This window comes from Dermacentor albipictus, chromosome 3, assembly GCF_038994185.2.
Source record: "Dermacentor albipictus isolate Rhodes 1998 colony chromosome 3, USDA_Dalb.pri_finalv2, whole genome shotgun sequence".
Classification (NCBI taxonomy): Eukaryota; Metazoa; Arthropoda; class Arachnida; order Ixodida; family Ixodidae; genus Dermacentor; species Dermacentor albipictus.
The window spans coordinates 54,419,731-54,447,468 of NC_091823.1; the positions used below are offsets into that span (position 1 = coordinate 54,419,731).

The 27,738-nt window shown below is 45.2% G+C and overlaps 1 protein-coding gene across 1 annotated transcript; it reads right to left on the reverse strand.

The window, feature by feature from the left end:
- On the reverse strand, positions 1-27,342 carry LOC139057399 (23 kDa integral membrane protein-like). Its single transcript, XM_070535483.1, has 7 exons — positions 26,961-27,342; positions 13,001-13,198; positions 5,745-5,825; positions 5,071-5,184; positions 4,574-4,684; positions 4,035-4,118; positions 1-527 (listed from the first exon to the last, which is right to left on the reverse strand). Exons 1-7 carry the CDS (start codon positions 27,162-27,164, stop codon positions 453-455), a joined length of 867 nt encoding a protein of 288 aa, XP_070391584.1. The 5' UTR covers positions 27,165-27,342; the 3' UTR covers positions 1-452.
- Positions 27,343-27,738: the final 396 nt, after the last annotated feature.

A 27,738-nucleotide genomic window follows, 5' to 3' on the forward strand; every position in this document is an offset into this window, starting at 1 on the left:
TTGATTAAAAATATCTTTATTGTGGTTTCTTTCATAAACTTCACCAGACCTCGATAGTCGTTTATGTTGTGTATACATAAAAAAGAAAGGCGCCATACTCGAAGAAACACTGCATGACTGTAAACAGGCACTGAAGTTTGTCGATGTTATTTTGCGAAAAAAAAAAAGGGGGGGGGGATGTAGGCATAAACAATCATATAAGAAACGCATATAGTGACATTTCGATGATGTTCCTTGACTACACGTCAACTTGTCAAAAAAAAAAATGAAAGCTGATTCAGTAGATGGGAATGGTCAAACTCTGAAGATATGACGTAGAAGAGCGTTGGTGCTTCGTGTTTCCCCTCCAAAAGTTTCTCGTGCAATAATATACAGTGAAAGTATAGGCGTATAAAGACGCGGAGAGATGCTCTCGACGAGTGGCAGTGATACAACGGCCGCATGGGATGGCTCTAGGCTCCGGATGCATTTTTCTGAACTTTCTTGATGCCCTGGATGAGAAGACAGCAGCAGATCATGGCGGCAATCTGAAATGGAGACGGTCGCCAGTCGATTATTAAAATGTGGAAACGCTGCCTTCGGACTCCACCCACCCACCCACCCACCCACTCACTCACTCACTCACTCACTCACTCACTCACTCACTCACTCACTCACTCACTCACTCACTCACTCACTCACTCACTCACTCACTCACTCACTCACTCACTCACTCACTCACTCACTCACTCACTCACTCACTCACTCGTTCAAGCAAGCGAATAAGCGCTGTGGCCGCTGAATATTGAGATTATAGAACCGCACGGAGCGCATTGTGTGGATGCGTTTTCTGCGCAGTCATGTGTCGCCGCGCCGTAAGCACGGCCAGAATTTCAATTTTGTGGGTTGTTACCAGAATGCGGGAGGGTGTGAATACGAAGTTATTGGTTATATCTTTTTTGAGCGAAGGCGGGGGGAAGGGGGAGAGGTTCAAGGGGCTAGCAGTCTTTTTACCACGTTCTTTTATTTAATTAAGGTTGAACGTTTTTTTCAACAAGTTGTGGCGGGAAAGTTGCTAATGAGCAGAACTACACTAATTAACCTTTTAAGCAAGCATATTAAGCTACATGCTACGAGGGAGTTCTTCCTTGTTGGTGCATGTCGAGTCGATGTTGTTGCGCAAACACTACTACAACGAAGGGGGAGACAGGCGGGCACGAACGAACGCTGTATAGAAGGCCGAAATCTGTGCCTCATCTTGCGGGATTATAAATTCAATACTATATTTAAGCACCAACGGCATTCTGACACCATGTTTGAAAATTGCTAGAACATAAGGAACAGCGTTTAGAGTGTTCATTTGATTGCACAAAGTTTATTCTTTTTTTCTATGCAAAACAAAGTGAAGCAAGTTCTTAATCTACAAGTCTTGATAGAACAAAGTGCAGATGTTTTCAATACTAAGGGCAATATTGTTACGCGAATTTTGCAGGAGAAAAAAAAATTAAGCACAGCGTATAGGCAGCAGCCACATATATTAAACAACACAATAAAAAATTACCGACGATTACGTTACTTCCTAATGCGAAATTTGAGCGCAGCAAATAAGCTGTTTCACCTTTTCGATAGATTGAGGCAAAGAAATCGAGCAACACATGTATGCGCTATCACAGAATTTTTTTTTTATTTTTCACACGTATTCCTTTAACAAAGACTCCACTAACAGTTCTTGACAGTCATGAAGGAAGCTTTGTGGTCGGAGAAATAGACTGATATATGTTCGACTTGGTACACCAATGCTTGATTCTCAAAGACGAGATCTATACAAGTGCCTCGCGAGGTTGTCACAGCCATGGGACGCGTTACGAGCGAGAGGAACGGGATGTTCTCCCGCATAAGTGTTAGGAAATTGCTGTTTGTCTAACGGCAGCGGCAATTTCGGCTCGGGCGGTGCACATATACAGATCCGCCGCCACCGATCTGGCTCTCTGATTGCCACCGCACAGGACGAACGGCAGCGGCAATTTCGGCTCGGGCGGTGCACATATAAAGATCCGCCACCACCGATCTGGCTCTCTGATTGCCACCGCACAGGGGTTGCATTGGAGGAGGAGCGAAGAAAGGAATTAAGTTCGAGCCGGCGCTTTGACAACCGGAGACTCGCAGGAAGAGGGGGGAGGGGGGCGGCGTGTACACCCAGCGGCAAACGATGGGGGCAGAAGCGCGCGCAGCAAGCGGACAACACGATAAAGGGAGGAGGGAAGAGATAGCAGCGACTGACTGATGCCGCTGACGCCGATAGTGTCAACCCCAGCTGCGGAGTTGGTTTCAGGGACAACGCCGCCGATGCCGACACAAACAATATGATGCCCTCGCTTCCGCAGCGCTAAGAACCAGGTCTAGCCGTGGGAAGGTGGTCACGTATTCGTCGACGTGCCGGGGCCTACGTGAAATAACCGGCGCGTCGGCAACTGAAGAGCACCCTATCCGCCACACAAGAACAGGGGGGGAGGGACCCTTTCCTCCTCTTTCTGCATGGCGGCGACGGTGTTCTATGCAGTCACGTTATCTTGACTCTCTAGCGGCGTCAGCGGCATCCAGCGGTATCAGTCGGTCGCTGCTAGCGCTGGGGGGATGAAAGGGGGGCGGAGCTGGTTACGAGGCCGACGACAACGCCGACGACGACGCGAAACCCAGGAACGGACGCCAAAGAGCTGCGCTCTAAAATATAGTAACTACACTCTAAAAAAATGTTTGCACCCTTTGGGGTGTTTATGTGCCACACAACGATAATCGTCATCTGCCTTGATGCGTTTCCTTTTTTGAAAACGCCGCGCCCGCTACTTTCCTGTCGGGAATGCTATGTCATGCTGATAACGCGCAGCATGCCGTTCGTTACTGGAAAGTACCGGGCTCGCAGCGTTAAAGGAAGGAAACGCATCAAGGCCGATGACGATTATTGTTGTGGGGCAGATATACACCCCAAAGGGTGCAAACTTTTTTTAGAGTGTAAGAACAAAACGTATATCACGGTAAAATAATTTACACCCTGAGAAGTGAGCAAGGGTGTAAATGCGTCTATAACTCCCACTCCTAGGGTGTCGGTTATATTAATCACACCCTGAGGGTGTGAGTTATAGACCCATTTACACCTTTTTCACATTTAGGGGCGTAAATTATCTTACAGTGTATGCGCATAATGTCCGCTACAATCCGGAACATACAATTTCCAAAGAAACTACTATAGTAGTTCCTTTGAAAACGCCACGGTTGACCTATATAGAGGTCAACCGTGGCTGCCACATTCGCTAAATAATAGTAATAAAAAAACTGGGATTACACAAACTATACAGTTGCACCGTGTCGCCTCGAACGTATCTACAATACCCGACGTGGTTTCTTGACCCACATCATGTAGGCTCGGTCCACAAACTGCAAATATTCCTCCTTTTCTTCGTCTGTTGCGTTCCTAACATTGGGGGTACTTGGAGCTTCGATAGAAATTTTCATCAGCGCGTCGACATGGGCCGGCGTCATGCGACATCTGTCTGATGTTAAGAGCCTGTTCACGGTAGAAAAGCTTATTTCAACGGCAGCAGTTCCTAATAGTTCCTAATAATTTTTTTTTGAGGGAGGGGGGGTCGGGATCCTCCTAAGAGGGTTGTTAAGGGGTTCTGTATAAATCCCTGACCGCGGCGTTGTCCTGTCCAGTATAGTAAACGTAATGTGTGTTATCTGATATGATCGACAACTGTATGCGAATCTCATATAGAATTATATTTCGGCCCTGATTGCAGCGGTGAAATCGTGTGCCTTGAAACGGACGCACCAACACCGATTGACCCCCAAGCTACCTGCATTTTGTCTTCTCTTGCTTAGTGCTAAGTGAAGCTCTGCGGTTTTCGGATAGCAGGCTCTTCAGTATTCAAACGACCCATTTCGTCGCAGTTCATAAGCACCATCAACAACAGCAACAGCAAGCAAACCATGCGTTGTAAATACGTTCCATATGGTTGCCGCTTAGCTTGAAGTCCCAGTTCTCAGCGTATACGCACCTGGGCGAAAAGGGTGAACAGGTTGACGAGCCCTATGCCCAGTCCGTTGCGCATAACATAGCTTTTCATCGCCTTTGAGCAGCCCTGCACGAAAAGCATATTGCGGGATTTGTTTTGCGCGCAGGAATGAGAATGTTATTGACATGGGTTCTGCGGAAATATACAAAGGATGGGTGTTTAAGGCAAGAAGTATTTCGTCTTAGGGAGGGGAAAAAGAAAGCAGGAGCGGCGAAAGAAGAGAGTTCCGCGCTCTCGCACTGCGAAATGGAGGTTAAAACCAATTCTACAGCGTTTGTATTTCTGCTCAGTGTCTGTGACTTGATGACTGGCCAGTTTAATTGGTTTCTGCAATCTTGAACGCGTGCCCATAAATTAATCATTTGAATCTTCAGTAGTTAAGTTCCGTTTCACCGTAACCGGAATATTGCACTTTGTCGTGCAACCAATATCAGCATGTTCAAATAGGCCACCTGAAGAGGTCGAATTGCGCTATGCAGGCAATTAAAAAAAGATAGTTAAGAAATAAATACGACGTATACCGTTTCGTAGAGGTGAGGCCGCTGGCTGTCTTGGTCGTCGTAGCAGCTCGGTGGGATGCTCTGGCCGCTGTCAGTGTAGTCCTCGACGCCTCGTCCCCCGCAGCAACGGAACTGCGAGAAACAAGTCAACCGTCTCTGAGGCAGCAGCAGTGCGCGCGACTCGATTCTGCAGAGGCTCGTACTTTAGGTTCAGATATGAAAATCTATCTATCTATCTATCTATCTATCTATCTATCTATCTATCTATCTATCTATCTATCTATCTATCTATCTATCTATCTATCTATCTATCTATCTATCTATCTATCTATCTATCTATCTATCTATCTATCTATCTATCTATCTATCTATCTATCTATCTATCTATCTATCTATCTATCTATCTATCTATCTATCTATCTATCTATTGATTGATTGATTGATTGATTGATTGATTGATTGATTGATTGATTGATTCATTCATTCATTCATTCATTCGCTCATTCATTCACGCTTACTTCGGCTTGCACGAAGAGCACCATGTTCATGTCCTTCTCCTGTTGCCAGGGGTCTTTATCCCGGCGGCCACCCGTGATTATGTCCTTGAATTGGTTGTTCAGGGCCTCCTCCATCTGCGCGAGACGAAGGGGGTACAAGATGGTGCAAAGAGGGGCGTTGACTTGGGAGTCTAATACACGGCTGAAGATTTCTAGCCATTTATGAGCCTCCTACGAACGCTATAAACAGCCTTGCAAAAGTGCAAATAAAGATTCGATTACAAAAGAAAATTAAAATGAAGTTGAAAAGAAATAGCGCTGAACAGTGCACCACGAAAACAACTGGACGAGGTGAACGCCTAAATGAAGTCCAGCTGCAAAGCTTACAAGCTGAAGAGCAGTATGCTTCCGGCTATTCCATGTAACATATAGAGAAAAATATATAGCTTTGCTTAAAAAAAATAAATGAAATGAAATTAAAAAAAGGCATGCTAGCGTTATTAAGCATTGTTTCTTTTCATTTCAGGACCTTCATTTCGGGGCTTACCTGTAAAGGTTAGTTACCTAGAGGTCGTGCGGATATATGGCGAAATAATTGCACAACATGTTCAGAAAGTGACACCTATCGTAACCTGGTTCCTGGACACATCCACAATAGCATCGCCATCTATAGTTAGGGGCGAGAGCCAACTTACCGCGGAACTGTTGACGTAGGCGAACGCCAGAGCCAAGACTGCGATTTCGAATATCAAGACGATCAGCAAAATAACGAAGTACTGCGAGAAAGAAAGAAAAAGGAAGGCATTATGGAAGTATCTTGTTACGAGTAAACCACCTGTGGACGATTGTTTAAAGAAAATGACGTGAGCGTTCGCGTGAAAAATTCCATCTGCTTACATTTTGTCGCTGGTGTGACGGATGTACTCGTGTAATATCTGCTTCCTTAATGTGAGTCTCGACTCACAGCGAAGACGCTGCAGAAGCGAGACCAGTCGCATAGTTGCGGAATTAAAGGTACACTACAGACAGACAACGAATCGGTTTATAGCAGATAAAGCATTCTTTAAAAACTGTATTTTCGTTAGTTTCGGCGCACGAGGTTCACCACTCCAAGAGCGAATGCAGGAGGCACTTCCATTTTTTAAAAATTTGTGCCATAATCTGAGCGCGCGTACGTCAGTGCGACGCCGTGGATTTCAAAGTATTTTTCTCGTATTTTCAGCTTCGGGCCCAACTTCGGTACCACCTATTCAAATACATGGAAAGCGCACAAATGCTTTTATGAAAGAACTCACGAACCAATTTGAATGAAAGTTCTTGCATTTTAGAGGTAATGTTATATTGTAGTGACTGTAGCAAGAGGAATTGTGGTTTAGGGCTAAAAACTTTTTCCCAAATATTGCCAGAAATTGCCAAGCTAGAAAAGTTAGAAGTATGAAGTTTACAATCTCGTAATTATGCACCAAGAGCATATGTCACAGTTCTGTAAACTGCATCTAAAGAGAATAAATTTGTATAATAAATTATGGGTCACGTGATTTAGTTGCAATGTTCACTAGGGTTTTGCAAAAAGTCTTGCTTAAATAATAATGGTATATTTCAGAGTGGTGTATAACACTTCAACTTTGTCCGCTTTAGATGTACAGTGAGTTGCAGTTATTGCGACATCTGTTGTACCGCTGAGTTAAAGAGTTGTCAAGGCGAGCTTCAGTTCTTGAAAATTTTTGCGATTTTCAACAATTTTTATAGAAGCACTGACGGCCTAAATCATAAATCCGATTTCTACAATCACTAGATCTCAACCTTTTCTTTTTAATGCAACATACCTAATCAAATTTGGTGGGGTGGTTGCCGAAAAACACGCATTCTCCGTTTTTGTGTATTTAGATGGGAGCCCGCGAGCTACGGCTTCCTGTTAACGCATCAAAGTTCTTGAAGCTCTCTAGGTTCAATCTTTGGTCTCGTTAGAATATAATCTAGTCCTTCTATACCGATAAAAGAAAAGTTCACTGTGCCCGAGTAGGCGACATCAAAATTCATGACGTCACGAGGAACTGATGCAGAATCTTCAAGGTGCACCGTTGTTTTCCTATTATTGAGTCTCTACTGGCTTATCCAGCCACCTGTCGCAATAAGAGTGACTTTACTTACGTACTTTAGAAGCGTCATTTACTGTTATTACAGCTCAGGTTATATTTTTCGGTTTCGTGTCCTTCTAAAGGTCTCAGGGAGAATGAGACATCTCCAGAGCTTTGATTTAACTTTACGTGCTTTTCGTACTTTATGGCAGAAAAATGAAAATATGAGACAAAAAGAAAGAAAGAAAGAAAGAAAGAAAGAAAGAAAGAAAGAAAGAAAGAAAGAAAGAAAGAAAGAAAGAAAGAAAGAAAGCGAGGGATAGGGAGAGAGATAAAGAGCCTAGAGTTCCGTAACAGGGCTAGCGAACAGCTGCTCTGGTGGCAAGCTATTGTCCATGCATAGCTTGTCTACCTGTGCCGCGAAGCTCGTTGCACTCTGTGAATACACTGTGCAAAACTTCGCGCGTGAGCCTCTGCGTCACACTGTCCGCTTGCGTCAGCTCCTTCTTCTCAGTTGGATGAGCATTCCCTCTTGCGCCTATTCGCCTACTCTTTTTGCGCTGAATTCACGATGTACTAATATTTTGAATGCGATAATATTATGTACAAACACAAAATGGGTCGCAGGTGTTGCACCTAGATTTGTAACACCAGCCTGTTACGGATGCAGTGTAATCAAAGGCGTGAGTCGGCGGGCACAGATCCCAGTGCACGTTACGTCCTCGCAAGGGTTTCCTTTTTTTCTCTTTGTTCTTTTTTGCCTTTGGCAACGTAGGGAGAGAGAGAGAGATTCTTGGTTGGCGGGGGGGGGGGGTGGGGGGTGGAAGGTGGGGCTAAGTGCAGCGCCTTGGGTAGGAGGTTCGTGAGGAGGGAGGTGAAAAATTGGGGTGAAGTGCAGCGCATTAACTGTCTCTCAGTAGAGGACACCTCAACCGCGCTGCACAAGAGGGAAGGGGAATTGAAAGGAGGCGGCCAACAGCATCAACAGCACCGAGACGTCACGGACGCGTAAAGGTGACTTGGCTATCTGCGATCTGCACAGGCGACGGCCTGTGTTCTCGGTAAAAGTAGCGGGCGGGGTGAGAGCGACAGAGTGGGGAAGAAGGAGCAGCGAGGTGGTGTGACGCAGAGATGCACGTGAGAGGAGGTGTGGCGGTTGCTCTGGGTCGCGTAGTGCTCTCAACCATGCTGGGCTGTATCAGGTGGAGGTGATAAAGCGATAACTGTGGTTTGCCTGTTCGCATGTAAGGGATACGTGGATATACAGCCACATGTATGGTCGGCGTTGCAGTGAGTTTAATAGTCAAACCTGTACGGTATGTTGCGTAGCGATAGCTGCAGTGTATAGGTATCATGCTTAAGAGTAACGAACAAAACGTGGCAGCGGTGCTTTTGTATTTCGGTTGACCGTGCGTATATATATAGGGGACGACGTAGAACGGCAGCAGGTATAGACAGCAGCAGTGTGATCGTAATGTCATTACTCGTAATTGACCGCGAGGCAGGAGATGTCATGCGTATGTCATTATAGTTAATAAGCTAACGATAAGGTTTAATAATGCTATCATATTAGAATCACTCAGGCAAAGGATGAGCAGCTGCAAGCTTTCTGGGAGAAATGTTGGACCTTGGCGGGCCCGCCTCTGTACATATTATGCTCGCTATCACGACTGACCGGCGCATGTAACCGATATATCTCAAATAATGGGGCCGCATTGACAAAGAATGTCAGTTATAAGCCCTGTCTGTCATTGTCCGGCCACGTTCACTATAATCATGTCACCATCTTCGCATGGAAATAATCGGAATACGTCACAACTGCTCACAAACAATTAACAAGAGTGGGCACACGAACGATAAGTTACAGACACTTGACAAGGCGCGTAGGATCGACTGTGCTTCCTTTCCATTGACACCCATTCTGTTACTCTGACAAACCTACTTGTTCTATGCATTTATATACGTAATCCCCGAACGCGTTTTTCGAGCCCTGCGTATGCTCTGGCCCCGCATTCACAAAACTTCTATTACGTAAGAGCGCTTCCGAACTTTGTAAAGGAATGCAAATGGTCTTTTCTCATTTCCTCCTGTAATCTTCCAGCTGCCATCTCTACATGTCCTGTTGATGATGCTGTTTATTAGCGTTATCCTCGAAACGGGGCGGCGACAAATAGTCATCTAGCGTTTCAATTCCCCCTCCCAGCCACCGTTCATGCATCTAGTCTGTTAATCATGCCGGCAATGGTCATTTGCGCAGATCGGGCACGCGAGGAAAGCTTTGTGAACGCGGTCCCACGTATTTCGATCCGATTGGAGACGCTATATCGACTATTTGCGTCGAATCAGTGAGACGAGAGCGCAAGCAACGACTTCCCAAGCGTTCGCAGTCGCTCTTCAGTTATTTCAGGCGGCTCTTACGTGGAGGCTCGCAACACCAGGCGCTTTCTTGCGACCATGCCGTCAAACGAACAACCTCTCGCACGATGGCTGCGGCCGCGCCCCGATAGCGAACGGTCGTGGTCGCTATGGCAACCGTGAGGCGAGGCAAGGAGGTGAACCGTTATTCTAGGTTGCACGCACTTCTATCCTTATCGCCACCTCGATGTACTCGTAGGAGAAAGACAGAAAAAAATATATATAGAGAGAGTGCGCGGCTGGCACGAGAAATGTTTTCGGCATCTGGCTACGCCGAAAATACCCCTCCGCGCAACAGCAGGGGTGCGTAAAGGGTGCGCCTCTTTTTTTTCCCCCGCGTGGCGACCAGAATTAAACACCTCCGATCGCTTTATACGTAGTGCCAGATTGAAACTCAATTACCTCGTATTTTTTTTTTAAATTGGCGTGAGCGTGCGTTAGAAAACAAAAAAAACATGCCGGTGCCGCTCCTTGTCACGTGAGCAAAACGAAAACACAGCGCTCCTGTCGTCAGGCTACAAACAAGTCCACGCATGCAAAAATTACGTGATTCTATCGTAAACTGGCCAATTTTTGGAGCTCCTTTCCGCAAGTCGTATTAACGCCAATGGTTTTAACGATTTCTCATTTGCGTACAATTTGGAGTAAAATTGATTTCAAAAAATACAAAACGCAACGCCTGGCCGATTTATCAGCCCCCCGACTTTTCGAGCCAGCTGGATTACTGGTATCTAGCCTCAAGAGCAACGCAACCCATGCATTGAACCACTCTATAGAGACAGCCGAATTTTCAGCCCCCGTTGTACGCGTGAATATTTTATCAATAAACTTTGTTGAACATTTACGCTTCTCATGTGGCACAGATCCTTTTTACTGCGATTACTGAAAAGCGTGCGTGATCACAGCTTCCTATACAGGACAAACTCTCCAAGTCGTTTTTGACAAACAGTGAACATTATGAGTAGTTAAACAATTTTTAATATTTTTTCCCCATTTAGTCTTGCCATTTTTCAAGCTTCGACGGTAGTATCCCTGAAGTGGTAAGGTTGGCAGGTCTGCAAGTCTCAACAAGCGTCACTGTGGAGAGAGGTATAACTAAGCTTCTTAAAAAAAAAAATGAATGTATGTAAGGAGTTATCGCTGCTTCGTAGAGGCACCAGCTACCGCTCTGCTTTGGGCTACGAGAGGGGAAGAAACTGCCTAAAAGAACAAAGCCATTAGGGGAGGGAGGGGAGAGGGAGAGGATGTTTGAGGCAATACAGAGAGGGAAGTGAAAGAGGAGAAAAATAGGAGTGATGACGAGGACAAGCACTAGGTCGCGACTACGTGCACATTTGTTCAGGAAGGGCCCCGCTCAAAGCGCTTGGAAGCCATAGCGTTATACTAAACGATTCCCGCGAATAATAGCTCGCAAGTCGTCACACGCAAGCCATAAGTTCAGAAGCCAGCTCTCTATGCCCAGCTGCCGTAGATCGTTTCAAGCGCTTAGCAACTGGATTGCTCCATTGTTTAACTGCATAGTGCATAGCGCACACATAAGACGGGCGCAGGTGGAAGACACGCGCTGTCCTCTGCGTGCTGCAATTCAGTGAATCAATGCCAACTCGCTCAGCTATCAGTTCCATTGAAGCCCATTCACGCTTACCAGCGTGCTTGTTTAAATAAAATGATAACAATACCATAGGCTTTCAAAGAAATAAATATCGGCCGGATGCCGGCAACATATTATAATAGCGTCGAACTGCAGACATATATAGCTTAAAATAACCGTGACCCATCGGTCAGCTTTCGTCAAGCTTCAAGACTGGGTAAGGACTGACACGGTTCTTTTTTTAGGGGGTGGGGGGGGGGGTTGCTGTGCATTGGCATTATCTGCATTTGCACTTGATAGCCACGCAAAGAACGCACTCGTTCTTTTCATGGCCAGGTTACGCTGGAACACGTGTTCCTCAGATAACGCCTCTGTCCATGGATTTCTTTCCGATAAGCGCACCGCCGAAGTTCGAGACAAAAAACAATGATTAGGTAAATATAATTGACTAATGAATCGTGAAACTGCGCGGCGCTCTTTCGCTGTGTTTAATTATGGTCACAAAATAAACTATTCTCTAGAGAAAATGAGCTCAAAAATTTTGCCTCATAATTTTTTTTATTTGGCAAATAAATGCGTAATGAATAACTATAGCTTAAACACAACGCGCCCTGAGCTCATGGTACAAAATCTATGATGTTACGGTGAGCTAGTTCAGGAAATTTAGCTTAGCGTTTTTATCCGACTTCAGCTTCTATGTGCACTCTGGCGTACCATGCAGCCTTCAGTTCATAGAAGGATCGGAGAATTAGCGATTATGTGATATATTTATTTTTGGCTCATCTTAATGTTTTTTTGTCACTTAAGACAAGCCACTTTGTATCAAACAACCCTGATTTCCTCCCCGCCCCCTCTTTTTTTTTGTTATGAACACATGTATTCCTTGTTCTGCTCCCTGTACTTGAGTGTTTTGCACGGCTGGCATCATAGCAATATCGCGAAGACGCCAAACAAAATCTCAATGTTTCTTTGGTGTTCGACCCGAGGTTTCTCGCGGTGGCCGAGAGCCCGACACATAAACGTCACGTGAGTGTCCTCGGCACTGCCTCTAACCGCCTGCATATAGCTTACGATATTAAGGCTCGTTTAGTGAGAGACAAGGATTAGTTGGAAAAGGCAGAAAGGTTAACCCGAATACAAACATCCCGTTCGTTACCCTACAATGGGAAAGGGTAAGACAAGATAGAAATACGAGAGAGGAAGCGGAGAGCGAAACCACCCGCTACATGAACAAACGTAGTAAGTATGAGGCTCGTACCGTACTCACCAAGTGTAAATCCACGAATTTTGTGAGCGAGACAACTTTAGGGCGAAAACGAACTTCCACGATAACAAGTGTGCAGTTTATGCGACAAAAATTTGCTACAATGGCTTTCTAGGAATATAATCACGCTTAAAGTAAATGCGGCCCTTATGTCAAAAGCGAGTACACGTACATTCCAGGGATAGTCATCGCTGCTTTGGATGACACTAAAGACATCCCTTTGTGTGGCCTCCTAAAATATTTCGGCAGAAACCCATCTCCGGTTGACTGTTGACGTTAATGCGATTAGCATTCACACAGCGTAGAGACACACCGTATTTCAACAGCCAAAACCCGTCGTGTATGAGGCGTGAACTGCACCCGGGCTCCATTCACTAACTTCCCTATGGACACGCTGCGCCATCTATTGACGCCGCCACGAAGTCAACGCGTGGCGCGTGTTCCAAGTTGGCATGAAAGGAAAACGGTTAGATCTGGGCATATATAAGGTAGATAGATATTGGAAACTACGTGAAGTATCAGAAGAATGCAGATTGCTATAAATCTTGTTTTTCGCTCGTGGTCGTTTCGTTCTCTGCAGGAGTCGCAGCGCTCGCTACTTACACCGGTAAGCAGAACCTTGGACTCTTTCACGGACCCGCAGCAGCCGAGGAAGCCTACGACGAAGAGCAGGCAGCCGAGGAAGAGTGCAGTGGCCGCCGCGCTGCGCACGCTCTGTAGTCCGGGCAGCGGGGCCTCTTCCGTCGAGGAGGATCCCGCCAGCGCCACCGCCGACACCACGATCAGGGCCAAGCCCAGGAGCTGCGTACGTGTGCCGAGTACAGGGTTGTCTTTTAGTTATGCAATTGTTGCGACAGTGACGATGACACTGAACAAGTTTTTTTTTCCTTTTTTTTTTGCGACGCCATTCGTGCACAGGTATACCAGACGACGAAAAGCGGCGCGCTATGCGCAGTGTGTCGCCGTATACACGAGCGGCCGGACGTGCGAGGTTGCCCCGTTGTTACGGCAATAGAAACCGTAAGTGGCCATCGGAAACGACGCCATAATAAATTATTTCTGATGTTTTTTCTTGCGAGAAACAAGTTGAACGACGGATAGCTAACCAGATAATAAGTTCGCGACCAAATAAGTAAAAAAAAAAAAACACAGCCGAAAATGTGACGTTGTAACTCTTTTAGGGACTAAGAAAGGGTCCATATTCGAACTTCTTTCTTTCCTTTTTTTATGTAAGGCGACATGGAAGAAGATATTGGCACTGGTGAAGGCGAATTCTTGCTCAGTGAACGTGATCAAGCTGTAACAGTTTCATTAGCAAAATAAATGGGCCTCTACGACGTAGCACATTGTGTTTATTGCACTACTGCAGCCAGCAAACGAAAAAATAAAACAGAAGCGCAATGCGGCTACGTCGGCACCGTATCTCAGCACATAGCGCATTGGTAATTGTGTAGAAGTTATTTCATGGCTTGTGTAGGTATGCTTGCACTATTTCCATAACAATCTAGCGCACTTAATTCGCGAGCAAGCAAATATGTTCTACATATACCAATATGTAAGGAATAATCAGAGTCTAACCGATTCAGTCGCTCACAGATGACACTAACAACTATTTAATCCTCATGTGCTTGCACACCAACTGTGCTCAAGGGCAATTATCAAGCTAACTTTTCATTTCATAGTAGAATTAGTGGTTTTAATGATATTGTGGCGTCATAGTTATATGAATGATGTTGATGACAATATTTTTAGGTTATGTCGTCATTTATTATGCTAATTATGCTAGCTTATGTTGGGTGAACTTAAAGGGCGTGCAAGCTAAACGCAAAGGGCGTGTAACTTATGTTTTCTTCCTGCCCTCGTTCGATTTTTAACAGTCGCTTCTTGTTCGATTTTTAACAGTCGCTTATCTAAATCGTTCGATTTAACAGTCGCTCAAGGATGACTGATGCCAGTCATCCTTGAGCGATTATTGATAACCAGTATTTTGGGGTGAGACCTGTTAACTGGCTTTCGGTTCTCAATACATTGATCGTGCGATAAACTGTAACTCGAACAGCATCTGATTGTTGTCGGCCGATGCATGCTTGAGTTTAGCCGTGGTGTTTTGAAGCATGCATGTGAGTGGCGCGGTGCCTGTTCACATTGCAGCTGCATTGATTAGCAGCGCGCATATTCACTTTGTGTCTCGTGTGATAAACTTTCTTTGGAGCCACAGCGAAATGCTAAAAGTTTGTTTATTGCTTTTAAATAAGCTTCTCCTTTTTTTTTTCAGACTCGCATCCGCACTACAATAAATGCGTTCGTTCCTCCTGGAATACATCCGGTACGCCAGCATTTCCCGCAACGCGATTTTGTTACTGGGCGCAGAGGACGTCAACAGTGTTCATCATTCGGTGAACACACAACAGGACGCATTGCGACAAATTATACGCTCTTAGCGCACGTTTGTGTACAGCGAAACTTTATATATGCTATAAAAAAAAAAAGAGAGAGAGAGAGAATTTGAGAAGCCGGCTTCACCGCACAACAATTGTTCATGTGGAGAAGCCATCTATGATGAACGCTTTTTCTGGCTTCAGACAACGGCGGCAGTTTCATCGCCGCATCGCCACTGCGTTGACTTTCATCGCTTCGAACGCAAGTGTGGAATATAGGATTATTAAATGATGACTAAATGGAAACGAAAGGAGCAGGAAAACAAAAGCAATGTTGCTCGTATCGGGTGCACACCGCTGATATAAGAATCGCCTCGCCTTCACGGTGCCGTTCGGGAACGAGGAATACGTATTCTACGACGCAGCGGCATCCTCACGCTGCCAGCGAGGCGGTGCGTATTGCGCTGAGCTGACATATCACGTCCTCTAGCTAGCTTTATAAATACACTGATTTTCGCACGCGGTGCATTTTTGTTCGTCGGCTACCGGCCGTCAAACTCTGTCACGTGCAACGACGCAGCCAGGAGACGCATATTTTATAGACACGACCCAGACGTTTTATGGTGGGTGATAGCGGATGGGCGGGGAGTGTATCTGCAATAAAATTGCTATCAGTATTGCGAAACTCAACTGTAGAGCGCCGTGTTCGGTTGTGTTGTTCCGGAATGAAAACAGAATTGAGTAGGCTGCGCACGTTGTATACACAAAGCGCAGTTGCTGCCATGTGCTATATGCACTACGGTACGTTCTCGTGCGGCGCCCGAAATTGACTCTGGCAGCATCGACGCTTCCCAGCAGCCGATGTATTCGCGTCATGAGCACGGATACTGGATCTTACGAACAGGCATTGGATTTCACTCTTGCACTGGTAGTTTGACTTGCCAGGAATACGGTGCCAGTCACGTATTTCGCGTCAGGTTCCTGTTCAATATGAAACCGTGGACAGGTTCTCGCGATGCCTTTCACGCACAGGTAAACCAGAAGATGAAATTGTAAACGTTCCTTTTTTTCGCAGTAAAAAAAGAAAACACCAGGCAGTGTGTATAGCCCAGAATCATTATAAAAACGGTGCAACAGCCCGGCTTTTAAATTATCATAACGGTACAGAATTTTCAAAAATACCAAGATCGCTTGTTCGTTCGTTCGTTCGTTCGTTCAATCAATCAATCAATCAATCAATCAATCAATCAATCAATCAATCAATCAATCAATCAATCAATCAATCAATCAATCAATCAATCAATCAATCAATCAATCAATCAATCAATCAATCAATCAATCAATCAATCAATCAATCAATCAATCAAGATGTTTCACATTTGTGGCCACCGAACAGCCATAGTATGCTACATCTTTGAACGCATAACGTGACGTCGTTTTAGATTTTTGGAAGGCACATCATTACAATTACCTGATAGATCCGACATTGTTGCTTAGTGGCTGGTTAACCTCCCTGCTTTTCATTTATCATTTTCTCTCTCTTGGCGTTACGCTGCTAAGCACGAAGTTGTGGGATCAAATCCCGTACGCGGCGGCCGCATGTCGATGGGGGCGAAATGCAAAAACGCCCGTGTACCGTGCTTTGGGTCAAAAACCCCAGGTGGTCAAAATTATTTCGTCCCAATTTGTCGCATAACCCAATCCAGTATGTTTCATGTAACGCAGAACACAGCAGTGCTTTAAAGTCATGCTACGGCGAATGCATGTCACAGCTGCAACAGGAAGCAAACTAGACGAGTAAAAAACACTCTCGCACTTCGTCTGTTTCGCCTTGTAGCTGCAATCAAAATGGTGCTATCATACCCGAAAGTTCACCCGTTCAGTCAAACTTAAAATGAGACCGTGAAATAAGTATTAGGTTTCGTCCAAAGCCGCCTAACAAAGCGGCTACATTAACTTTAAAGCTTAAACGCGTCGTGGTGAGCCAGTCGTATATGACGTCCAGCACGTGGTCACAGTATCGAATACTGGCCACGACGTGCGCATTTTGACCAGGACAGATCGCGACAGTGCTCGCGTACGTACAGTTACGTTCACATTAAGGAACTTAAAGTGGTCAGAATTATAATGTGCAGCCCTCCGCCTAGGGGTTATTCATACCTCCCATTGTGCACCTTTGGTATATTCAAGATTGCTTCAGTCAATCAACGATGCTGTTTCTCATGGTGCAATGCATGAAGACGCCGGTATTCGAAAATTGACTCCGGTAGAAAGCGTTGTCTCATGGGTGGTCAGACGGGTAGGCGGTTAAAGCAGGAAATAAACATGCCACACCTTTGCAACGTGGTAAAATCCCTCAAGAACCCATGGTGACATGTCTGCTCCTCTTTAGATGGATTCAGCATCTCCTTTCGCGCGTGGGAACCTTTTCGGAACTTGGAAAGGTGAAGATAGCCGCGTCACCATAGGGCAACAACAGGGAAGTGTCACTCCCACATCACCCGCCTATGCCACCTAGGTAACGCGTCATGACGCCCCACTTATCATCACTTTCCTTCAAAGGACAAACAGTTCGGAGCGAAGAAAGAAAAATGTATTTTTAAAACAACAACAGCAACTACAACATAACATAACATAACATAACATAACATAACATAACATAACATAACATAACATAACATAACATAACATAACATAACATAACATAACATAACAATAACGAAGACATCTTCAAACAAAGTAGTAGTAGAATATGGGGAACAAAGTAAACGATTATCATGCGTCACGCTTTCTATGTCTCAGTATTACCTAGACAAATCTAATAAAATAAGGAAGCATGGAGTGTGCGTATGCTCCATTAAGAAAAATATATGCGTTTATAACGCCTCTAATAAACGTGCTATCTGAGAGAGTGCTTCAGACGCCTCATAGGCATGCTCAAGTTTATTAGGGGCGTTTCAGAAAAGCTCATTAATGTCCTCTCAAAAGCCTTTCCTTCGGGAAAGAAAGTAGAACAATATGGGGAGCAGCACACGCAGTGTCTGGCGTTTCACTCTTTATGATCTCAATCTTGTGCACGATTACGGAATCCTCAACGCTATTTTTTTTACTCGCTTCGCTGAGTTAAAGCGGAATGAACTTATTACAGGTAGATGACGCATATTATACCTTCACCTCTAGACTGGAGATAAATGACGAACCATATAAAAGCATCTCAGCACGTACAGCGCGTAGGTTTATGTCGTCGACGAAAATTGTTCAGCGCCCTCAATTACCCGAAGGCATCTAGAATAGCCTTTTTTTTTGCTTTGCTTAACTTATCTTTTTTTGGAGGTAACCCGAGAACGGATTCTCGTGCCCCAGAGACGAGCTAGTTGGATATCAAATGGAAGAAGAAAATATTTAGAACACAGAGAGACAGACGGGAGAGTTCATCTTCGGCTCCGACCCTCTTCGGCGAGAAATTAAATCCCGCCCATGCTCTTGTTTTCGCGAGGTTTATATATATATATATATATATATATATATATATATATATATATATATATATATATATATATATATATATATATATATATATATAAGGCAAGGTGATTTATTTTTTATGCTGTCATTACCTTTGTTTAAATTTCCTTGCTTAATGCTTACCTGTGGAGTACTGCATTGCTTCCGACCTATATTTCCTTCCTCTTTTTGTTCTTCAGGCAGCATGGAACAGGTGCTTCCATTTGCGTTCTAATGAAACGAACGTTGCCGAAAGCAGATTACGACGGCAATGCGGAAGTGAATTTTACATTTCCGCAAGTGTTCCACACATCTTCTTTTGGACGGTGCGCACGCGGCTTCTTTCTTTCTTTCTTTCTTTCTTTCTTTCTTTCTTTCTTTCTTTCTTTCTTTCTTTCTTTCTTTCTTTCTTTCTTTCTTTCTTTCTTTCTTTCTTTCTTTCTTTCTTTTTAAAGTACCTTTTCTCTTCGTGAGAAGTTTTGATCTATACCACCCACTTGTTTAGTTCAGCCGTTTCGCTCAGCAGTACTTGCTTTGATGCTACATTCTCTCGCCCTTACTCAAATCCTCCTCCTCCTCCTCCTCCTTCTCCTCCTCCTCCTCCTCCTCGGGTCTTCCTGCCCCGGATCCTTTCCCTATCCAACGTAGTACGTAGGCGGCGACAGGTATTCGCCGGCAGAATTCTATGCTTTCAATAATCAATGACTGTCTCCCCCGAGTTTCAGTTTTAAAGCCGATAGCGTGTAGCGTTTACCGTCTCTGTTCCGTGTCCGCCACTTTCTTCAGAATCTTGCGGTTCGTCTCTGTTACTTCAAACAGAAAAAAACGAACTAGAAATTTGTCTCGAATTTTTCTAGCAACGATATTATAACCACCAACTCGGTGGCGGCGCACGTCGCTGTAGGTCGCAGTTGCGGATCACGCTATGCATGCATATACTGAACCACTACAGACGATATTTTGCAAGGCCTCTCTGTTCAACCCTATATGATGGTGTAGAAGTTGTTAAAGGATCTATTCTTTTTATCAATGGGATTACCCGTCAGTTTGAACAGATTGCTTATCGCAATGTTTAACAGGAAAGATTTCTAAAATTTCCGAGCTTTCCAAACAAGATATCCGCGGAGTGACCTTGAAGCGAGAATGGAGGAGTGACCGTGAAGCTAGGCATTTTTGACCACGCCAAAATGCACGAGAGTTTCGCAGACTGTTCGCATTACATACTGTTTGTACACGGCAGTGAAAACAAGGAAGCATCATGCGGAGCGGCCTTTTCCACTGACTAAAGAACACAAGAGATTCACAGCCATGTTTACAGCCTGTCACGACTTAGAGAACAGCGTGGTCATTTTTATCTTTGCAGATAAACAACAACAACAACAACAACAACAACAACAACAACAACAACAACAACAACAACAACAACAACAACAACAACAACAACAACAACAACAACAACAACAACAACAACAACAACAACAACAACAACGCGCATTATAGGTCTAAAGAAAGCTCTTATAACTGACTTGTAAGAACAATGACGCTCATGGCAGGCTCTACAGTGAATAGGTTGAACTGGGCTCCAAGGAGAAAAAGTTGATTATTTGTTACGTCTCGGCTGTCCGAGGAAGCAAGTGTATGTAGCGGCGGCTTTGTCTCGCGTGTAAGCTTACTTTCTTGCCTTTTTGGCCGCTTAACTGTACAGACACGGTATGAAGTAATAAACCACCATTGTAGGGTTGTGCGAACAGTAATTTTTGAGGCCGAATCGAATAGTGCCAGAAGCGAATAGAATCGGATCACATATGGAATAGTTTTCGAATAATGAACATCCGTTATATAGAACGATGCCCACGTCGTAGTATTGTTAACGTTGTCAAGTTTGTGTAATTACATCGTACGTTATAAAACATTGTTTATTAAAAGCGCAAATAGAGCATTATGATCAAACAAGTAGTTTCTTAGCATGCACAGGACCGTTTAGAGAGTGCGAATTATCGCTGTAAAGCTTGTAAAGTAAGGCTTTGTAAGTGATGTAGCCTGCTACACTACGCAAGTTCTCGTATTTTAACGCGATAGCATTAAGGGCCCCGCGTCGTAGAAAATCCGGCGTCGGTGGCGGCGACGTTGTCCCCATGAGAAAAATCATACCGAACCACAAATCCCTATCCAATCGGACCCTTCGCGTGACGCATTGGCGTTACTGCGCTAATTGAATTTCTCCAAGCAAAATGCGTCAGAAAATTAGTAAAGTACGACTCACACACACAACCTACACACACGATAGCCTCGGACTGTAATTTGAATATACGAGGAAACGTAATTCTGTTACGCGGAAACTGAAACACGAAACCCTTTTCCAGCGGCCGTTCGAGGTCTGTCTTAGTAGGAGCGGCGCGCCCCAGAAAACTCGCCTTCGTGCATAGCGTTCGCCGCCATCATTTCTAGGAAAACATTACGGTTACAAACGTTCCAGTTGCCGGGAGGCATGTTTGAATGTTATCGGGTTCCACTCTTAAAGGCGAAGTTTAAGCCCTCCAAATTTTTACGTCCATACTACCCCCGCGGTGGTGAAAATTTACCGTGATTCTGCTGCGATTTTATGTTTATATGGGCGCAATTGACGTCTTGAAATATTCGAAAAGGTATTCGAAATATATTCACATTTGCGAATAGAGGCTATTCAATCTGAAGACCGAGTCGAACACTATTCGATTCGTTAATCAAATGTTTCGGATGTTCGCGTACCCCTATACCATTTTTCATGGAAATGCAATGCAGTCAAAGGCGTGCGAAAGGTCCGACGTCAGCAGAGTGCTTGCAGGGTTCATGAGGGGCCGGCTTAGCGGTATGTGTGAGCCATCGAAATCCAGCGATTACGATGAGCTTACGATGAACGATGAGGCGGGGACTATAGAAGAGCATATAACCACCACCAAAGATGAGGGTGGTCGCAAACTTATGCGGTTAACCTATAACATGGGGGCCGTACTCGCAATGTAATTAAAGTGAGGACTGATGCCATTACTGTGTGTGCCATACGGAGCAGTGGGTGATCTCGTTTTCGGGAGGAATCTCGAAAGGATGGATTGCAGCAAAGACGTCGTCACGCTAAACTACTTACTGATAGTAGAGCAGGCGGCCCTGTCGCTTTTATCTGTGAGCACCGAAGATTGTACGAGCATATGCTGATAGTACCGGCGGCTCTAAACACAGGAAAGAACAAGTCAGAGATAAAATAAGAATGAATCACTCGTAAATACCAGAAAGGATTTCTCAGCCAGTGTGTTTTCACCATGCCCGCATATAGATCGTGTAGTTGCGTTTGAGGTGCTTTGGATGGCAGTCAAAGGAATGCCGCGGTTTTTTTTTAAACTTTAAACCGACTTGCACCATCAAAAGTGCTTTCTGTCTATAACTCACACCATTACACCCTCCTTCACGGGTGTAAGGGTGTAGGTTACAGACCAATTTGCACACTTTGAGACCCTTAAGGGTGTGAACCGGTTTCAGACTTAAGGTGGCAGCCTTTTGAAGCGATATATCAAATTATTAATAGATGTTTCGTGTTTGTAAACTAATATTTCTTTGGGGAGAATCGGCATCTACTTATAAATTTCTATTCTCATGAGACATACATTTCAACCACGTTATTATACTTAATTTTTTTAGTTTTATATGTAGAAACACATGGATGTCGTCGGATGTTGTCTGAGGGAAAAGGCTCCGCGATTTCGTGGTCAGCAACGGAACGTATCTGCCGAGTCATTCCATGGGGCGCTAACTTAGCGATAAAGCCCGTGTTTACGAGTGCTGCATAAACAGAAACATTTGCGAAAATCTGTGCTTTCTAGCAACTAATGCAATCGATAAAATGGCGTGGTTATGATTTTAAACTTGCCAGCTTAACCAAGGATCGTGGTACGCAGTGCGTGTAGTTGTGCAGAGAAAGAACGCTCTGTATAATGGTGGGAACATTCCAGCTGTGTCTAACGCGCCTTCTAAATGGAATATACACTGAGCTGGCCTTCTGTGTGGTCTGCAAAACCACTGGATTAGTGATAAGCGCTATATGAAAACAGCTGCGCAAACTTATTCTTCGGACAGGCCTCACGAAGGATGATATTGTTTAGGTTATTCAGTAACGCCACCGTATCCACATGTGCCTGTTTCTTTTTACCACAAGCAAGGCAATATAGTTTGAGCGTAGGATGCAATGTGGAAGTACGTACAAACAAGCTTGAGAGAGAGAGAGAGAGAGAGAGAGAGAGAGAGCGGAAACAATAAGTAATCAAGAGAGAAGCCGTTCGCGTTTAGCGGCGGTACGGCATTGTGCACACGCTTCCAGCCTCGTACGTTTATCAGCGCTTCCAGCGCTAAAGGACGCGCGCGACCGCTAATGCCTTCCTTAATTGTGTTACCCAAATATAGCCGAATGCGAACGCTAGGACAGAAAAGTGCGCGTACCCTCGCTGCTCGCGTGCTCGCTTGTATACGAGGTAAATACGAAAGCCGGCGTCTCATTTTTTTGTTTCTTTTTTTGTGCGGCTTCCTTTCGCGGTTGGCGGTGGTGCAGCGCTATTACCCCGGGCAAGCCCCCGCTATCGCTAGGCAGTCGTTGTTTATTAAATTAGTAAAGGACAAAATCGTAGAACCGGACATATCTCGGATTCACTGACAATAAAGCAACGCTGTGAAAAGAAAGAAAAGAAGACGAAGAACACCGACAGGATAATGAGAGCCAGAAGAACGCTAAGAACATTGACGGTCTCTACTGGCATCCCAGCATGCTTGAGCTGATTAGGTTTTGCTACATTTACTGCAGTCTAGAATTTTGCCTATCTCTCCTTAGTCTTTTCTCTTTTCATATTATACGCTTACCTATGCCTGCAACGACCTCGGCTCTATCGATCTCCCCACCTACAAATACTCCGAACCTCTCTTTTTCTTGCTGTTTGACTATCTTGGCATTCCATTACGATATGCCGAGCCGTCTTCGGACTTTTGCGGCATGCAGCAGACATGCATCGGCCACGAGCGCATCCAAGCAGAACCTGAACAATCACCACAGCAACTCGCATACAAGCGTCACAATCCAGTATTCGTTGGTATACTATTTTTGCAGCTTGTTGTTCGTTTCCTGTATTGTTAAGCCAGCGATCGGACATTCTTGGAGCTAGTTTAGTGGACGGGCGCTTGAAAAAGCATGCGGAAGATGCTGATACGTTTTTCGCGATGAAATCACGTTGTTCTATATGAAGCTGCAATGCTCATGCTGCCTTGAAACGATTTTTTTTTACTTTGAAAGCGCCCATTGCCAAAAGAAAAGGAGGTGAAGGTGCAACATGAGAACGCAGGCTGCGCAGTTAAGAGTGAAGTCCACCGCAGCGGCGTACGTGTATACAAATATTATGACTATTAATTACTTGCACTTACGTTAGCGTTGTAACCTCAACCCCGCCAACCATGATGCATTGTAATCTATTCTTAGCAAAGAAGGCGTGATTAAAATTTTATTGAGCGTAATATTCTGCATTATGTAAGAATAGCGTTCGGTAAGGCACCTCATGCAGATATCGAATTATAGAAGATTACCTTGTGGACCTTATAGCGGCTGAATACATTGTTTTGAGAGGTTAGAAAAGTAAAAACCACTCTGAGTTAAAACAAAATGCATAAACGACGGAGGGTTACTGCAGGCAGTTCAATATATATCTTTTTTTAACTGCTGCGAAAAGTTGCAGTGATCTCACGCTAATTAACCTTTTGTGAGGAATTCGTTTTATATAGTTGAAACATGCTATAGCTCACACTGCTCTCAGGAACAGAGGAAGCCTAAAAGCAGTGAAGAAGAAACTAGGACTAGGCAAGAATCAGATGTATGCGTTAAGAGACAAAGCCGGCAATATCATTGCTAATATGGATCAGATAGTTCAAGTGGCTGAGGATTTCTACAGAGATTTATACAGTACCAGTGGAACCCACGATGATACTCGAAGAGAAAATAGTCTAGAGGAATTTGAAATCCCACAAGTAACGCCGGAAGCAGTAAAGAAACCCTTGGGAGCTATGCAAACGGGGAAGGCAGCTGGGGAGGATCAGGTAACAACAGATTTGTTGAAGCATGGCAAGCAGATTGTTCTAGAAAAACTGGCCACGCTGTATACGCAATGCCTCATGACTTTGAGCGTACCGGAATCTTGGAAGAGCGCTAACATAATCCTAACCCATAAGAAAGGGGACGCCAAAGACTTGAAAAATTATAGACCAAACAGCTTACTGTCCGTTGCCTACAAGAAATTTACTAAGGCAATCACAAATACAATCAAGCACCTCAGACTTCTGCCAACCAAAGGACCAGGCAGGATTCCGTAAAGGCTACTCAACAATAGACCATATTCACACTATCAATCAGGTGATAGAGAAATGTGCGAAATATAACCAACCCTTATATATAGATCTCATGGATTACAAGAAAGCATTTGATTCAGTCGAAACCTCAGCAGTCATGGAGGCATTACGGAATCAGGGTGTAGAAGAGCCATATGTAAAAATACTGAAAGACATCTATAGCGGCTCAACAGCCACCGTAGTCCTCTATAAAGAAAGCAACAAAATCCCAATAAAGAAAGGCGTCAGGCAGGGAGATACGATCTCTCCAATGCTATTCCCAGCGTGTTTACAGGAGGTATTCAGAGACCTGGAGTGGGAAGAATTGGGGATACGAGTTAATGGAGAATACCTTAGTAACTTGAGATTCGCTGATGATATTGCCTTGCTTAGTAACTCAGGGGACCAATTGCAATGCATGCTCACTGACCTGGAGAGGCAAAGCAGAAGGGTCGGTCTAAAAATTATTCTGCAGAAAACTAAAGTAATGCTTAACAGTCTCGGAAGAGAACAGCAGTTTACGATAGGTAGCGAGGCCCTGGAAGTTTTAAGGGAATACATTTACTTAGGACAGGTAGTGACCGCGGATCTGGATCATGAGACTGAAATAATCAGAAGAATAAGAATGGGCTGGGGTGCGTTTGGCAGGTGTTCTCAGATCATAAACAGCAGGCTGTCATTATCCCTCAAGAGAAAAGTGCATAACAGCTGTGTCTTACCAGTACTCACGTACGGGGCAGAAACCTGGAGGCTTATGAAAAGGGTTCTACTTAAATTGAGGACGACGCAACGAGCTATGGAAAGAAGAATGATAGGTGTAATGTTAAGGGATAAGAAAAGAGCAGATTGGGTGAGGGAACAAATGCGAGTTAATGATATCTTAGTTAAAATCAAGAAAATGAAATGGGCATGGGCAGGACATCTAATGAGGAGGGAAGATAACCGATGGTCATTAAGGGTTACTAACTGGATTCCAAGGGAAAGGAAGCGTAGCAGGGGGCGGCAGAAAGTTAGGTGGGCGGATGAGATTAGGAAGTTTGCAGGGACAACACGGCCACAATTAGTACATGACCGAGGTAGTTGGAGAAGTGCGGGAGAGGCCTTTGCCCTACAGTGGGCGTAACCAGGCTGATGATGACAGCTCACACTTGAATGTACTAGAGATATGCACGTAAGAGGCGTCTTTCCTCGTATGCCAAGATTCTGTAAGACGCGGAGATTTAATATAGGACGTTATATTTTTTTTTCGAAACTCGGGCTGAACATTTTTACGTGCGATAGTCGCGTAAGTATATAGCGTATAGGTTCAAAGGATGATAAAGCACACGACTCCATATCGGCTTACAAATAACAGCGAGGCTGTTAGAGAGTGCAGACTTGATGACTTCGTCGCACTTTTGACCTTATGTGCGAATCCGTACGGGCAGAAGACAAACCGCCCTGTCAAAAAAAAAAAAGAAAAAAAAACCCTCGCAAGGGTACATCTTCCCGTGCTAATGCTGTAGACAGAGGTACGTGCGCCACGCGCAGGCTCGGGCACACCTATCTAGCCGCCCCCCCCCCCCCTCCTTACTCTCGCAGACGCAACACACACGCGCATACCCGCGCACACGTACTGCAGACAAAACAACGCAGTGTCGCAGTTATATGCACACTCGTCGTTCAGGGGCTCATCGTCGGCGTCTGGAGTGCTTCTTTGCGTTATATACTGCAGCTTCTTGCACGACATTTGAGATCTAAATGTGATGTTACCTAATGTGTTACCTAATGAAAGATATTGGCTCACAGTTCCACGCAGCAGCGTGAGAACCACATCATAATAGTCGGAGTCCACGCATTAATTCTTACGGATTACCTCCGTACGCCACACTGAAACAGCATGTCGATGCTTTAGTGGATGTTAGCTCAAGAACCGAATCTAAAGCTTTTATCGTATCATCTGCAGGGACGTATGCAACAGCCCGGTAACAATGCAGCGTCGCCGCTATCAATCATTCGGGGTAAAACTGACCTTCCAGGAGGCTACGAACGAGAATATTACCAAGCGGAGTAACGCGACAAACTGTATAGGATCAACCAGCGAAAACACGAATTAAACACGGCAATAGAAGTAACTAAGTTAGACACGCGCAGGACGAAACAAGTGATGTAGGCGATTTGACTTCCGGCTACCTAGCGTTACTTAAGCGTCGTATCAGAAACGTAGGCGCAAGACAGGAAAGAACGCAAATATGGTAGATGACGAGCAACCGCGCCCATGAACCGGCCAAGGGCTTGGTGTGTGTACGCACCCAGACGGCAAGGTTGACGATAAAGAGGCAGTACTTGAGGCAGGTGAATCCGCACGAGTTCCCGCCGCCGCCGCCCTTCTTTCCGACGTGAACAGGCCGCGTGCGGGGAGGCTGCTTCGCGCCCTGGGGCACCGGACCGGGTGCCGAAAGTCGAGGGTCCGGCTCCCCGCCGCCGTTGTTCCGTTCACCTCTGCTGTCGGCCATGTTCTTTCTTTTTTTTGCCACCTCCGAGCTCCTCCTCACGTTTTCCTCGCCCGTGCGACGCTCTCGCGTTCCTTCGCGCGAGTCGGTCGTTGTGCGGCCGCCTTATCGGGAGCCGCAGCGGCGTTGTCTGCTTATCGCTTCAGCCGCGGGGGCGCCCTGAAAGAACCTTTGGTCAACGCGGGCGCGCGCGCGTCGCGAGCGTACATCCGCGCATACCACGTGCTGCTCGCCGCTCAACGCTCTCTTCCTTGTTTGGCAGGCAACATCGTACGTCGCTCGCGTTTTGAGCTCGTGCGGCCTCCTCCCGCCTGGGCGTATTCGCGGGAGCAGGTTACATAAACGAATAAGCTTTACCGCCAAAAAAAAATGGCACTTCGGCTCAAGTAGAGGGGTAAGGGATAGCGTAGGTTAGGACAAAGGAAAAGGGCTTCGGTCGATTTACAGCGAGCTGCCCTATGAGGCCGGCTTCCAGCGCGAAGTCCCACAGAGATTGGATGACACGTTTCGCGTCGGTCCGCCGTGGAGTCGTTCACTTTTCGACGGAAAATGCGTGTGCGCGGTATTTCTTTCGTGT

Coding starts and splice junctions, on each gene's coding strand:
- LOC139057399 (XM_070535483.1), bottom strand. CDS start 27,164: ATGGCCGACAGCAGAGGTGAACGGAACAACGGCGGCGGGGAGCCGGAC. Junction 13,199..26,960: donor TCGTCAACCTTGCCGTCTGG/GTGCGTACACAC, acceptor ACACGTACGCAG/CTCCTGGGCTTGGCCCTGAT. Junction 528..4,034: donor TGTTCACCCTTTTCGCCCAG/GTGCGTATACGC, acceptor TCTCCATTTCAG/ATTGCCGCCATGATCTGCTG.